This window comes from Diplotaxodon limnothrissa, linkage group LG17, assembly GCF_057381915.1.
Source record: "Diplotaxodon limnothrissa isolate DT_005_m linkage group LG17, D_limnothrissa_male_GT1.1, whole genome shotgun sequence".
In the NCBI taxonomy this organism is placed as follows: Eukaryota; Metazoa; Chordata; class Actinopteri; order Cichliformes; family Cichlidae; genus Diplotaxodon; species Diplotaxodon limnothrissa.
In genome coordinates, this window is record NC_140612.1 from 1,671,525 (window position 1) to 1,687,543 (window position 16,019).

General features: G+C 43.3%; 1 protein-coding gene and 1 pseudogene across 1 annotated transcript in view; both read left to right on the forward strand.

Moving 5' to 3' along the window:
- The first annotated feature begins 445 nt into the window (after positions 1-445).
- Positions 446-12,152, forward strand: LOC146614437 (thioredoxin reductase 1, cytoplasmic-like; annotated as a pseudogene).
- Positions 12,153-15,609: 3,457 nt separating this feature from the next.
- The window catches only part of chst11 (carbohydrate (chondroitin 4) sulfotransferase 11), a 98,678-nt gene continuing 98,268 nt past the window's right edge, over positions 15,610-16,019 (forward strand). The window contains exon 1 of the mRNA XM_085376197.1: positions 15,610-15,727. Coding sequence (XP_085232323.1) covers positions 15,610-15,727 — 118 coding nt within the window. The remainder of the gene's footprint in view (positions 15,728-16,019) is intronic.

A 16,019-nucleotide genomic window follows, 5' to 3' on the forward strand; every position in this document is an offset into this window, starting at 1 on the left:
CCGTAAACACTTACATTCTAGTCCTGCGCATGAAGAAGAAGATTCGACACAAGAAGATTCGACCTGCCTCATTTCTGTCTGCCGTTTATTTACTCTCCGGCTCTTTGAAACGTGGCGGCAGAATGTTGAGGAAAAGCACCGAGTTCTTTAAATGGACTCACAATGAGGTGGAGTTGTTGCTGCGAGTAACACAAAAGTACAACGTTGCAAAAGCGAGTGAGAATTAAAGAATTTGTAGCATGTACAAACTGATGTTAATCTTTAATAGGGCTGTCAAAATTGAGAGCAAACAAAACAACTGCTGTATGATGCCCTCCGCTATTTTAGTGTAATTGGTCACATGACTGCATCACATGACTAAAATGTGTCATTGTTTTCGAAAGTCTGCATTTTTTCGAGAGTTTTCGAGAGCGTTTTGAAAACGCTGCGTTTTTCTTCGGGAAAAATGGCGTCTCAGTGTGGATGGGAGGCCAAAAAGGAGAGGAAACGAGTGTGGATGTAGCCTAAGGGAGGGTGTATTGTGACCGGATCCAGCCCTAACTACTGTAAACTTGATCAAATAGGAAAGTTTGAAGCCTAATCTTAAATCTAATCTCCCGAATCTAAGCTGGTTTCACAGAACAGGGGCCTTAAAGCAACAGGCTCTATCTCACAGTCTACCCTAGCAACCACACAGTACCTTCTATAATTACTATTCCCAAATATCAGTCATTATATGACTACTATAAGGCATAGATTGCTCTCCTTTTATTCATATTTGTGCATCCCCACGTTCCTTTGTATGCATCCAGCATTAACTCCTGCTGCGCTCCCAGTAGTTAGAGGACACTTCACCAACTGCACCTCATAATTACTGCTAATCTGGTCAATGAATGCACTCTTTGCCACAGCCCAGCTCAGATAATTATCATATTAATGGGCTTCATGGTAATGGGATGATGTGTGAGCAGCTCTCGACACGAGTGGAAATGAGATGAAGGGACAAGAGCTGGGACTGTTGAGAAGGACAAATGCTTAGGCCGTTTAAATATTTAATTTCTCTCCTTCAAGTTGCTCTCTGACTGTTTTCCTCTCCTCTTAATCATTCAGGAAGCTGCAGTGTTGGGGAAAAAGGTGCTTGTCTTTGACCTCATGGCCACCACTCCAAGAGGCACCAGGGGCGAGTGTTCAGTTTTTTGAACCAGAGCTATGGTGATAAATATTAAGTCCTGTCCTTTCCTTGCCTTGGCTTTCCTTTAAAATTGGGAGCTTTGTTTTTCAGGATTGACAGCATCAGGAAATTTGAACAAGCGGCATCACTGCTGGGAGAGGCCAAGACTCTACAAAATATGGTTGGATGTTTAACCAAGAGGGAATGTTTGTGAAACAGAATATGTTTTGGTTTTAAATGGTAAAATGAATTATTTGACCCCATTTGTCATTCAATTATAGATAAGCACTAGATTTGTTAATCGTGCAAACATTCCAACTTCACATGAAATACAAGCACTTGAGTTCTTGTATAACTATGTGTAAGTCCAAATGCAAATATCCAACTCTTGATTCATTTCAGTGGGACACACCTGGGTGCAGTTTAGAGCTGAAGAGGGCGCTGCAGAGCTGTGGAGTCACTGTCCTCAGTGCTCATGGAGAGATTGCAGCACCTCATACTGTCACGGTATCTGTTAAAATACATTCGATCTTTGATAGAATCACTGCAGAGAAATCATCAGTAAATACAAATGATGTGCTGTTTAACAACAACAACAAAACAAACAAGCAGACAAAACCCGGGATGGTTTCTGACATTTGTCACAATGTTATTATTACATGCTCAGTGCCTAATAAGATTTCTCATACTTTCAAATATCTGTTGACAGTAATGAATTGAATTGTGTGTGAAGTTGAAAAATATCTATATTTGAAAAGTGAGTTTTGAGAGATTTTTGCATTTACATCCATGCACTGGTAATATGTTTGGAGCACCCTCCAGTGGCCACTAGATGAACTGCAGCACAGAAAGATTGTCTGTAGCATTAATGTGCTGACTATTTATTGCTGGGAAGCCAATTACCTCACTGGTTGTCAATATTAGTCATTTCTATTAAAATATAAAACTTCTGTTATAATCTAAGCTGCTTTCACAATTTCCAATTCCCAATAGTTTAAGGTGCAGATATGGATGTGAGAAAAAGCCACCTGACAGCAGACCTCAGTATCTTGGCATACAGAGACAGAGAGGTCAACTAACATCTCTACAGAAAAAAACATCTAAAATCTATTGACCATCACCTTAAAATACCTTTCCTTCTGTCGCCAGTCCAGCCTCACTCCCCAGGTCGAACCCTGGTGGTGGGCGGGTCTGTTGAGGGATTGGAGCGTGCTGGCTTCCTGTCGGGTCTCAGACTGGCGGTCACCGTCCTGCTGCAGCCTGGCCTCCTCCCAGGCTGAATGGCTGAATAAGATCTGAACTATCCGACTGGTGGAGGAGTGGACTTCCTTTATCACTGTTCTCTCACTGAGGTATATGACGATAACAATATGATAATTTTCTGTATAACAACACATCATCAAAACTTTCAACGCCTCTCCTTGTCTCTTAGGTAGAGCAGACTTTGGATGTCTTTTAGGGTATGGTAATTTCTTTTTAACTTATTAGAGTTCAGTTTTATTAATAGCAGCAAATCACAACAGTCACATCAAGGCACTTTATATTTTAAGGTAAAGACCCTACAACAATACAGAGAAACAGAATATCAATTATAGGTTATATTATAATAAAATTGCTTAAGATCCTAAAAATAGTCCTTCTAACAGTTTGAGGGATGTTTATCTGGTTTTTTTTAGAGAATTTTACACAGCAGACATGTAATCAACCCAAATTATGGCCTAAATACATCCAAGGTTTAATATCTGCAAAGAACAAATAATGGTGGAAAGTAACTGAGCAATCAAGTACTCGAGTACTGTACTGCACTACAACAGTGACTGCATGGTGTAGTGATTAGCACATTTTCTTTGTATGTGAAAAAGTCCCTTGTTCAAAACTGGAGGAGACACAATCCAGCCTTAGAGCGTCAGAAGCTTGTGCGCTGCGAGTGCTGGTCCCGAGCCAGAATCAATTCAATCCAGTTTTCTTCATATAACCTAAAATAAAATCAGCAGTCACATTAAGGTGATTTATATTGGGTCAGAAGGACATACTGCGATACTGTCAAATCAGAAAACTACTGTAAAATCTAATAAATGTATTTAGCCTCAGAGTGAAGAGGGACATGTGATTTTACTGTTAGAAACACTGAGTTTGCCCAATCACCAATTTTTACACTTTCTTGCTTTAAAGACATTAAGAAGGGGTGTGACGCTTTCCTCTGATGATAGAAACTTGGTAGTAAAAAGTACGGCGTCTGCTATTTCAGGCTATTTGGTCAGTGTACAGTGGATTTCAGATACTGGCTTGGATTTATATAGTGTTGTTCTCTTGTTGCTGACCACTCAGAGCACTTTGGACCACAAACCCCCATACAATGCTGTGCATACTTGAAGAACTTTATCTTTTTAACATCCACGGCCAGCTTAGAATCATCAGGTAACCTAACAGGTGTCTCTGGACTGCGAGGTGGTGGGAATACCCGGGGGAAACCTGGGTATTTCCACCACCGCTGTGTCTCAGGCAATCGGTGGTTAAATGGATGAATGGATCCTTTTTTGTTAATGGCTGCTGTTCAGATTCAGCATTATTATCGACTGGTTTGGGTTTGATCCCGTACAAAAAGACAGACATAAAATTGTTAGCATTTTATCAGAACTTTTGAGAAACTTTTCATCAAATAACCTTTTAAAAGTCGCCAAAAACAAAAATGTCCACTAAAGCAAAGAGCAAGGATTAGATAAGGTCCCCAAACTTAATGTTCTCACCCATTAATCACCTCGAGATCTCTGAGATTTATCTTCTGCCCCTTTGTCACCACAAGGCTGGAAACAACAACACTTGAATAATAAAATGTACATAAAAGTAATATATTAGTCACAGAGGCTATTTCTATACAGACTCAGTTACTCAGTTTGATGATATTTGTTAAAATGTGCTTACATATTTGTAATACACACCCATGCACAATATTTTAAGATTCATAGATTAAAAACGTCTTTAAATAATTCTTTAGGTCACTGGTTTGACACCAAACCCTAAAAATGAGCTTCTCAGTCCTAATCCAGTACCCAGTTCACTCTTGGCATACAGCTTGATGTCATCCATGTACAGGAGGTGGCTGACAACTGCTCCGTTCCGTAGTTGGTATCCGTAGCCAGTCTTGTTAATGATCTCACTGAGGGGGTTCAGGCCTATGCAGAACAGCAGTGGGGACAGAGCATCTCCGTGGTAGATCCCGCACTTGATGGTGACTTGTGCTATGGGCTTGAGGTTGGCCTCCAGTGTTGTCCGCCACATCCCCATTGAGTTCCTGATGAAGGGTCCTGTTGATCTTGTACAATTCTAGGCATTCCAGTATCCAGCTGTGGGGCATTGAGTCATAGGCCTTCTTCTAATCAATCCAGGCCGTGCACAGGTTGGTCAGTCTGGTCTTGCAGTCTCGGCTGATTGTTCTGTCTACCAGTAGCTGGTGTTTTGCGTCTCTGGTATTCTTGCCCATCCCTTTCTGTGTCCCGCTCATGTATTGACCCATGTGCCTGTTCATCTTAGCCGATATGATGCCTGACAGGAGCTTCCATGTAGTACTGAGGCAGGTTATTGGTCGGTAGTTGGAGGGGACCGGTCCCTTCTGGGGGTCCTTGAGGATCAGGACTGTCCGACCTTCGGTTAGCCATTCCGGGTGTCTCTCGTTAACTAGCAGCTGGTTCATTTATGCTGCCAGACGCTCGTGGAGTGCAGTCAGCTTCTTTAGCCAGTAGGCGTGAACCATGTCGGGGCCTGGTTCCCTCTCTCTGTCTGTAGTCCCAGCCTGCTTCAAAATGGCCACCATCGTCCCTGTACCCAAATCCTCCACCATCTCCTCATTGAACGACTGGCGACCTGTAGCCCTGACCCCCATCGTAAGCAAATGCTTCGAGAAGCTGGTCAGGGACTTCATCTGCTCTGCACTACCCGACTCACTGGACCCTCTACAGTTTGCATACCGCCACAACAGGTCCACTGATGATGCCATAGCCCTGACACTACACACTGCCCTGTCACACCTGGAGAAGAGAGACACGTATGTGAGAATGCTGTTTGTAGATTACAGCTCAGCATTCAATACCATCGTTCCCTCGAAGCTGGACAGGAAACTGCAGGATCTAGGACTGAGCAGCTCCCTCTGCAGCTGGATCCTTAGCTTCCTGTCTGACAGACGCCAGGTGGTCAGACTGGGCAGCATCACCTCATCCCCCATCACACTGAACACTGGTGCTCCACAGGGGTGTGTACTGAGCCCTCTCCTGTACTCACTCTACACCTACGACTGCACAGCCACTAACAGCTCCAACATCATTGTGAAGTTTGCGGACGACACTACAGTGGTGGGTCTTATCACCAACGGTGATGAGACGGCTTACAGGGAGGAGGTCAGCGCCCTGACCCACTGGTGTCAAGACAACCATCTCACCCTCAACGTCGCAAGGACAAAGGAGTTGATAGTGGACTTCCGGAGGTGCAGAGAAGTACACACCCCCATCACCATCAACGGCGCTGCTGTGGAGAGAGTGAGCAGCTTCCGCTTCCTTGGTGTACATCTGGCTGAGGATCTTACGTGGTCAGTACACACAAACAAAACAGTGAAGAAGGCGCAGCAGCGCCTCTTCTTTCTCAGGAGACTGAAAAGATTCGGCATGAGCCCCCGCATCCTCAGGACCTTCTATCACTGTGCCATTGAGAGCATCCTCACTGGATGCATCACCACCTGGTATGGCAACAGCACCGCCTACAACTGCAAAGCTCTCCAGCGAGTAGTGCGGTGCTCTGAACGGATAATTGGAGGTGAGCTTCCCTCCCTCCAAGACATCTACAGGAAGCGCTGCCTGAGGAAAGCGGGGAGGATCATCAAGGACTCCAGTCACCCCAGCCATAAACTGTTCAGACTGCTTCCATCAGGAAGGAGGTTCTGCAGCATCCGGTCCCGAACCAGCAGACTGAGAGACAGCTTCTTCCATCAGGCCATCAGACTGCTGAACACGTCATAGACACCTCAGCTTCACTACTGGAACTTCAACATTATGCACTCCATACTGTACAGTAATGCCACTGTTTTGCACATATTCAACTCTGTATATTTTATATTTTATTATTATTATTATTTTTTTTTTTTTTCTTTTTTTTTTTTACTATTTAATTTGTAAAAATGTGTATACACACACACACACACACACACACACACACACACACACACACACACACACACACACACACACACGTAGGAAAATATTTAGTATACACATCCAGAAATGCATATACTATTATATATTGTACATATATTTATTAGTTTCAGGTTGGCCATTCTTGTATTTTGCTCGTTTGTGTTGTTGTGTTTGCACATCTCTGTTGCTTGTGGGGCTCGCACACAAGAATTTCACTCGCATGTGCTGTGCCAGTGTGCCTGCACATGTGATGTGACAATAAAAGTGATTTGATTTGATTTGATTTGGTGCTGTCCAACTCTTCATACTGGAGACCCTTTCTTGGATATCTGCCACTGTGATGGTTACTGGACCCTGTTCAGGGAGGTCGCTGTGGTCTGCCCTCAGATCCTCTAGCCACTGAGCATTGCCGTTATGGGTTGCATCCTTCTCCCATATGCTCTTCCAGTATTGTTCTGCCTCCAGCTTTGGTGGTGCTGTTCTCTTATTGTTCCCTTGCCACTGAGAGTACACCTTTGCTGGTTCTGTGGAGAACAGCTGGTTTATTCTCCTGCCTTCTATCTCTCTGGTGTACCTCCTCAAGCGGCTGGCCAAGGCTGTGAGTCTTTGCTTGGCAGTTTCCAAGGCCTCAGGTATGGACAGCTTGCTGTATTTCTTAGGCACCTTCTTTGCCGCACCTTTCTGCAACTCCGATAGTTGGCTAACCTCCCTCCGTGCTACTTTGATCTTGCCCTCTAGCCTCCTTCTCCATGGAGGGTACTGCCCCTTGTCGCTGTTCAACTTGTAGCCAAGCATCTCACTGATCACTGCTGCCATATTGTAGATCAGCTTGTTAGTGTCGGTAATCGTGGTTGTAGGTATTGCCCGTAGTGCTGCATTAACATCATCTAGCAGACCTTCTGAGGGTACTTCACGTAATCTTGGTAACCGGGTCCAGGTTTCAAGCTTGGCCATGATCCTATTTTTCAGGTCAGTTCCTCTTGCACTCAACGATCCTTCTCCTATCGCACTTGGGGCTATGTACCTAATCTCGGGTGGGGGTGATGATATCTCCCCCCTGACCTGGTGTCCTGACTCCTCCTTGCCGTAGCATTTATGTTGTACCTCGTCAGTCTCTAGCTGTGAGAGCAGTCCCTTCTTTCGAATGTTGGAACACTGAGCTACTAGTTGTTTCGCCGTCATTGTGGATGTTGGGTATCGAAGAATCCATAGGTCCCTCATCCTATTCATGTAGCCCCTTCTGCCGGGGTTACTTGCGTAGTAGCATTCCAACAACGCCCTGTTTTCTTCTCTTGCCCACCGATGCCTTCTTGTTCCAGTAGCCCACTTCTCGTCAGGGTGCCCTGGTTCCTCAACACCTGACGCAGACCTTGTTGATATTACCTTCAAACAAAGGAGAGTGTCTGGGACATCCGTCCACCCGTCCACCCATGTCCATCTATTCAGTGTTCATGATTCAACTATAAGAAATTTACTGGGACAAAATAACATCTGCTGACCAAAAACAAAGGCTTGTCTCACATTTGCTAAAAAAAAAAGACTTTTGTGAAAATATCCTGTGAAGTAATGACAAAAAGTTTAACTTGGTGGAAGATTCCACTTGTTTGCAGCTAACACAGCATTTTATGCATTATAGCAGCTGTCAAACAGAATGTGACAGCGTGATGGTCTGGGGGGTTTGGGACCTCGATGACTTGCTGTAATTGTTAAAACTGTGAAATCTGCTCTCTCCTGGAAAATTCTGATAGAAAATATCTGCTCATCAGTTCGTGCCCTCAAGCTCCGGCACACTTGGATTATGTATCAGCACAACGATCTGTAACACGCTGGCAAGTCCACCTCTGAATGGTTCAAGAACAAGAGAAGAAAATTAAAGAAAAATGAAGGTTTTGGAGTGGCTTAGCCCAAGTCCAGACTTAAATCTGATTGTCTGAATAAGATATTTTGGTCTGACCTTAAACAGGCCAGTCACACTCAAAAACCCTCCACTATGGCCGAATTAATCCTGCAGAGAAGAGTGGACCTAGATTCCTCCACAGCGATCACAAACACTTAACTGCAGTTCTTGCTGTCAAAGTTGGCATAACCAGTTATTAGGTTTAAGGGGTGATTACTTTTTGAAATAAGGACAGGTAGGTTTGGATAACGTTTTTCCCTTACGTCATGAAATCATCATTTAAATACTGCATTTTGTATAAAAATGTTTGATGATCTGAAACATGCAAGTGTAACAAATATGCAAAAAAAAAAGAAATCAGAAAGAGGACACACGTCAGCTACATGTGACATATACAGTACCTGCCTGATGCTTAGTGGATCTTTTTTCATCAAATAATACATTTGCATTGGTTTGACCACAGATGTGGTTTTCAGGCAACTTTAACACCTTCAGCTAAGTTTTATGATGTTTTCGATGTATTCCTGTAGATCGCTTTGTTAAACACACCTTCTTTATCTGTTCAAAGGCTTTCTTCATGTTGACCAACAAGCAGGTTTATGATGCTCAGTTATCTTTAGCATAATTTAGGCCATTGTTCTTAGTGGACTCACATTAATTGTACTTAACATTAATTTTGCATTAACCTGCTATTGCAGGTTAATGCAAAATAACTGCTTTATATTTAAAGCAGTTATGCATTTTATGATGAGGTTTAAAGGCTACAGAGATGCTCACATGTTTGTCAGTCTGACCCCTACCGTAACGAAGGCCTGCAAAACAACAAAGTGTAATGTTAAATTGGTGGATCAGTCATGAAGCCAGTCAACTGCTCAGCAGTCTCTGCTGTCAGTGATCTCGGTCACGTGAGACATTGTGCTAAGTGGGTACTGCAAAGTTTCACGTGGAGATATTCATCTGATACTGGTGAAGATGGAGCATCCCAGTCAGGATGTCCACAAACGCACTAATGTCCATGAATGTGATAGCCCCTTCCTTTGGATAGATCTGGGTTGGAAACTGAGACAAGTGAGCTAATAAGCTCCTCACTCCTTAGACTTGGATCAATAACTACTACTGACTGTGTCATTATTTATACGGTGCAGCAGAAGACATCTACATGAACCAGGTCATTCTGTGAGCTGGGCACGTTAATAAAGCTGCTTCTCTCTTCTGCTTTCATTTGTTAGCAGTTGTGTATTCTTCTGGTGTCTGAAAGAACAAAATATACACGAGCAATATACTAGGAGAGTTCACAGAACCAGTACTGGGTATATTTTCTCAGAACCTCCACTATGTGCATCCTCAACAGACACAAGCACACAAATTCTGCATAAAGGTTGTGTTTGGTTCAAGACATTAGGCTGAAGCGGGTTACCATGTATCTGGGCAAATTATATACCTCTGGGAGGGGGGGTGGGGTATGTACCATGTGGGATGAACCAACCTGTATCTGCCTGACTGAAGCTGGAGTTCGGGAGTTTGACTCTAAGGGGCTCCAGCACATTAAAAACATGATAGTATCTGGCTTTATGTCATTGTGCAAGGTACCAAAGATTCCCCTCAGTGCAGCCAAGGACACCAGTAGCTACAAGGATAAAACAAGAAAGCAATTAGTTTGTTCACATGCTGGTGTGTCAGGGTAAGGTTTTCCTTCATGGATCAGTAGTACAAGTGTTCAAACCACTCAGCAAACTTCACGTTAGTAGTGACTTTAACACAGGGCAAAAAAGCGGAACGAAAGGAGCACTCTGAAAACACATCAGATCTCAATTGGGGGGGCAGAAGGGTAGTTTCTCCTCCTCAGGATGAGACTAAACCTCCTGTATGGGAAAGAAAAAGTCTGGCTACTTCCCAGGGACAAATTATTAGATTTTTTTGTCAACTCCTATTTGGGGAAGTTCATGTCAGATGAATTTATTCTACATTACATTTCATTTTGATCCAAAAAACGGGTCTAGTTTTGCCCAGTGTTACAATGATGGTCGGTAAAATGTGTGTATGTGGTAATGGCAGGATGCTGGTAAATGAGAGGGACCAGACCAGCGTGGATTAGATTTATGCCACTGGATCAGTGCAGCATGGACGCCTCTCCACTGCAGGCCTTTCTGTGCATTGTGGGAAGCTGCTGGTCATGTGACTTTATGGAGGGGAGAACGTCTTGGTACATTAAAAAAAATCTGAACATGCAGTTTGTATAAATGTGTGATTTCTACACGTCTATCAAACTGATTTTAGAAGTGAGATAAATGTTGCATGAGAAACAGTCGGTATCAGTCTTTTGGTCACAATGTGATTACGCTACTGTACCCACTGTTCTTCTCACTCCACTGTACGCAGCCTTCGGTCTGTCTGAGGAGAAAGCCTGTATGACATCTGGAAAAGCCAACACACAGCAAACACTCACACACACCTAAAAAAGGCATATTTATTGCAGGTGTACCACAGCTTTGCATGGTTGGATCTTAACAAGGTTCCAAGTAGAGCTTTCAACATGCAACCAGAAGAAATGGGAGTGTTTATTGAAAACAACACTTAAACTGAAACAGGCTGTTTACAACTGATCCAAAGTTTAGGACCACACCTCCCAAAAAAAACCAACCTGTGATCCCCCCCCCCCCCCCCCCCCCCCCCCCCCCACACACACACACACACACAACAAAAATCCAAGTTCCTGCGGGCATTGTGTACTGTAGCGCTGTCCTGTTGAAAAACCCAGTGGTTACCACACAGACGAGGGCCCTCAGTCATGAGGGATGCTCTCTGCATCATCTGGACATAGCCAGCAGCCGTTTGACGCCCCTGCACCTCCTGAAGCTCCGTTGTTCCACTGAAGGAAAAATCAATCCAGAAGAGCTCAACCAATGCCGAACTGCTGTGCTTCAACAGGAACATGTGATTGGTTTCCATATTATGGGCCCCAGTGCTGGAGATATCCTCCAGGGTTTTGTGGCAGCAGTGAAATGTTGTCTCACCAAAGAACAACTAGATACTGCTGTGAGCAGCCACCCCGATCAGCCCAGGTCAGTATTTTTCCACAATATTTAAAAAACCGTTTAGAAAGAACAACTTAATCTGGACGCTATTAAGGCACCAAATGACAAACTGCTGCTTCTGACACCTGCTAATAATTTTTCTTAATAATTTTTGTTATTAATCCTCTGTCTTCTGCTTGATGTGCTGTTACACTTGGTTTTGAAGAGCTGTGCTGAGAGCTCACTTTGGAGATATTACAGTGTTCATGCCCTAGAAAAGCTCTGCTGTTTGGGGTCATTGCCACAGCAGCACATTTAAATGAGTCTCCCACTTTGGATGCAGCCAGTCTGAATTATTCATAGACAATATTTAATTAAAAAACAAAAACCTGTCGCTCAAGGCAGCAGAGATTGACCCCACAGTACATGAGCCCGTAATAGTTGACATTTTCAAAAGTTAATTAATAAGACATTCAATGAAGTGGTAAATAGAGGTCACTGAGTCCGCCAGTGTCAGCTAAGACGAGGTTCGGGGAGTGATGGCTAACTACATATCACCTTGTGGACTACGGATTGATTGCTCTGCTGTAATTACTGAATGTGACTGTGTGTAATGTGAAATGTGTCACAGTGATGAACCAGTAGTAATTATGATTCGACGCAGACGTCTGTCTGTCTGAAAATGAGCCAAAACAGCTCAGTTTATTTTATACACAGGCCGAAGGTTATGTTGTAGGCTTAGATTCCATCTAAATGAGATGACATCATTGGTCTTTGCAAAAAGTGTGTTGTTGCAAAGACAAAGTGAAACATTTTCTCACTTTTATGGATTTTGCAGTGGAGTGGTGCTCAGCGCTTTGACCCAGACACAACGTCTGTCTGAGGCCTTGATGCTGAGAGGAAACTGCTGAGGTTAGCTCCCCTGCTGCGCGTCACCGTCTCTTACTGCAACAGGACAGCAGGCACACGTTTGTGACCAGCTGATTAGTGGAGGTGGCAGAAAGGCTGGATGATCCTCGAGTGATGTTTTCACCTGAACCCTGACAGACAGGCGGGTGACGACTGTTAGTCTGCTGCTAACACACTCTCTCTTTTTGTGCGTCTTTTTTCGGTTTGTTTGCTTTTTTTTATGAACTGGTTGCTTTGAGTATAACTTTAAAATATAAAGTCCCACTGAAGCATTTTTTTTTGCTTCGTTGCTTCAGGGAAGATAAGATGCTCCCTAAGGTTCTGCCTTTGAAAGCCTCTGTAAGCTTAAATTTAGTAGAATATTTTAAAGGCTGCAACATAGTGATAAGACTGGGATTTGCTGCATTTACATGGAGTAAAAGCTCTGGCTTATACTCTGTGTTTTTATTGCCTGGTACGAGCCTCGGGGGTTTTACAGACTTAATTTCATGTAATGAACTAGACGGAAGATTATGGAATTATCTAAATTAATGGTATTCTTGGTGGAAGCTAATGCTATAGCCTTTAGAGTTCCCTATTTTTACTCTTATATTCCAACTCAGCATCACAGAGCACAACATCTGCTTTAAAGCAACAGCTGAATCTTGGTGCAGGTCATTGAGTGAAGCACATAAAGTATCTCTCTGAAGAGTTCTTTCATCCCTCATCACCTCAGGTCTGCACTCTTCATTTCGATTACATTTTTTAAAAAAAGTACCTCTGTGAGCTCACAGCATGGACGTGTCCCGTGCAAGGGCATCATTTTCATTGTCTTGGTGAGTTGCAGCCTGTCTCGAGTGCACAGGTTAAACATCCACTCCATGTTGTTGCACTCTATGATCATTGATGGGGTGGCTGTGGCTCAGGTGGTAGAGCAAATCAGCTACTGATCGGAAAGTCGGTGGTTCGGTCCTTGGCTTCCCCAGTCTGCATATCAAGTATCCTTGGGTAAGATACTAACCCCAAATTGCCCTCTGATGCGTTCATCGGAGCGTGGATGAATGTGAATGCAGGTTAGTTTGCACTTGTGTATAGACGTGCTGGTATGAGTGGTTGTATAGAGCGCTTTGAGTACTCCGGGAGAGTAGAAAAGCACTATATAAGAATCAGTCCATTTACCATTGATGCTGAGTGATTAGATGCAGATTTTCTATTGCTATCCCCCTGACCACCTTCTGACTGCCTCTGTGACAGACCTGCCTGCAAAAGATAGATACCCTCATTAGAACAAGTGCACAGGACTGCCTCTTTCTGGCGTGTGCTTGAAAATGCAATTAGAGCATAATTTGATCAAAGCAAAGCAGCTTCTATGACTTTGTGCAGGTCTCACAGCAAGGTGGAGATGCCATGTAGGAGTCTATTTATCACCGGCCTCTTGGTTTGGACTTGGTTTAAAGGTTTTGCCTGACCTTCTTACAGTATGCTCTTACTCCACTAGGTGGGACTGTAGCTGAATGAAGTGAATGAAGCAGCTCTGCTTGCATTTAAGTCACAAACTGAAAAGCTGTACTGGTTGATTTCATGAGAAGCACAAGTCCTCATATTATCAGCTAATGTCATTAATATATGAAACAGCATTATATTGCTAATACAGATCTATTCATGTGTATAAGCAGTAGTTTAGCTTTGTAGCTCTTCAAGGTGGAGCCAGCTCTAATTCCACTGCACACAGCTCAGTAGTTTAGTCCAATGGTTTCCAGCCCATGGAGCCCAGGAACCTCCAAAGGGTCACAGGATGAAGCTGCTGTAACATGATGAAGAGGGCAGAGTGAAGAGTAAAAGCACATCTGTGTGCTCAGATCCATCTTTTTTCTTTGCTTTGTGAAATACTCGATCATTGAAGCCTAAAACAATCATTTACAGTGCTTCTAGTTCTCTGTCAGAAAAACAAATCAATCAGCTGAGACATGACAAAACAAACTACACACTTTGAATGCTGAATGACTGTTTTTGGATTTTTGTTATGTTTGTTCGAGCTGTTTCACATTTTGTGTTGTTATCACTGGTTCCTGTCTGGATGGTAACTTTTTAGACCTCGATAACTGGTTTGCCCAGTTTCACAGTTATACATTTGATCCTTTATTCACCCGCAGGCATATGTACTCCACACATTGCTCTTGTTCTTGTCATGTTTTCCTCATCGTGTTTGGCATTTTTTGGACTGTTTAAAGGCTCCTGTGTGCTCCTCTTGTGCTTCTTTGGCACACTGTTTTCGTAAGATAGTTGCGTGTTTTAACCAAATAATTTTTATTTTGGACATTAACTCATTTGGTCCTTCTCCCTCTGAGTCATTATAGTTTTAGCCATCCAACGGCAATAGTGGAGGAAATACTCACATCTTCTGCTAAGTAAAGGTAGCAATACAATGTAAAAATAGTGGACTATAATATAAAGTAGGTCCTGCATTCGCAGCCTGTTTTAACTAAATGTATGCAAATCTTGTCAGCAAAATGTACTTGAGTAGCAATAAAAGTAAAAGATATTCACTGCAAACCAAGGTGGACCAATGTTGATGGATTTCTGCAAGACAATGAACTTGTATTTAAAAATTAGACATGACCGAAGAATAACTAATATTCTTGTTATTCTGGTGGACCTGGATGGGTCAGAGCCTTGTGCTATGATAGGCGATAGCACTAGATTCACTTTTTTGAGGCTTCGCTTTCTGTGTTTCATTTCATTCCTTATATTATTAAAGTTTTAAAATCCTAATGTGCTGTAAAGTAACAAAACTATAGTGTTCAGAGTTAGAACACTTACCTCTGCACTAATCAGACGTCAAAGTGAAAAGCAGCATAAAATGAAAAGTATACTGAACTGTAATAAAGTGTACTTGGTTACGGTGCACCACTGCAGTATAGTCGACTCAAATGTAAGCTGACGTTGTGGATGTTCAAAGGAAGTTAAAACGACTAGATGCTGTTGACTTAATTTTATGTTATGCATTTCGGAAGGAAGCACTGTACTTTTTAAACCCACAATACATCTATTTAACTAATACAGACAGTTAAGAACTGACACCCAAAGCACGCCATCGGGGTATAGGCCCAATACACAATGTTGCAAACGTTTAATCTATATCGATCTCTGTTGAGACTGGTGATATTTTTATACTTTGTTCTTATTTTAAAAGTTTCCTTGTGTTGGTCATACAGCCACGACAGACACGGCGCCATAACAACAAACAGCAGCTTGGAATTATGCTCATAAATTCAAGTGCACACGTGGACGCGCTCATTCGCTCCGAGGACGAACCACCCCTCTTTTAGCCCAGAAGTGGTACGCTCCATGTTGGATGTGTTCAGCTCATTGACCGGCGGACAATCCTCATCAGTACCGCCAGAGCCCCGGAGCCTCCGACAGACCGGCCCTTCATTCCCGCACAAAGCGCGCGGCATCCTCCAGCCTCTCCGTCCCGCCATGAAACAGACTCTGAGCGAACTGATGAGGATGAGCAGGATATGCCGGATGATATTTGCCACTTGTTTGGGATCCTTTATTCTGGTCATCTTTTATTTCCAAAGTATGTTTCAACCAGGTAGGATCTCGCTGCTCTTTCTCTCGGGTGTGTGAGTGCGTGTTGATGAATTGCATCCTGCCTGGTAACCTCCTGGCGCGCCGACACATCGATTTGTTCTGGCTGTACAGTAATGCGCCCGATAAATAATTGATACTTGCGCGATGTAAAGGCGTAAATCAACCAGAGTGAGTACGGTGGTTTAAATCGATCTTCCACGTGAGACCGGTCGCCTTGTTGCGCGTTCCGGCGTTTGCTGAGCTGCTCTTTTTTGGTTGAAGTGTTTCTTGGTTTGTGTGTATGTGTGAGTAAC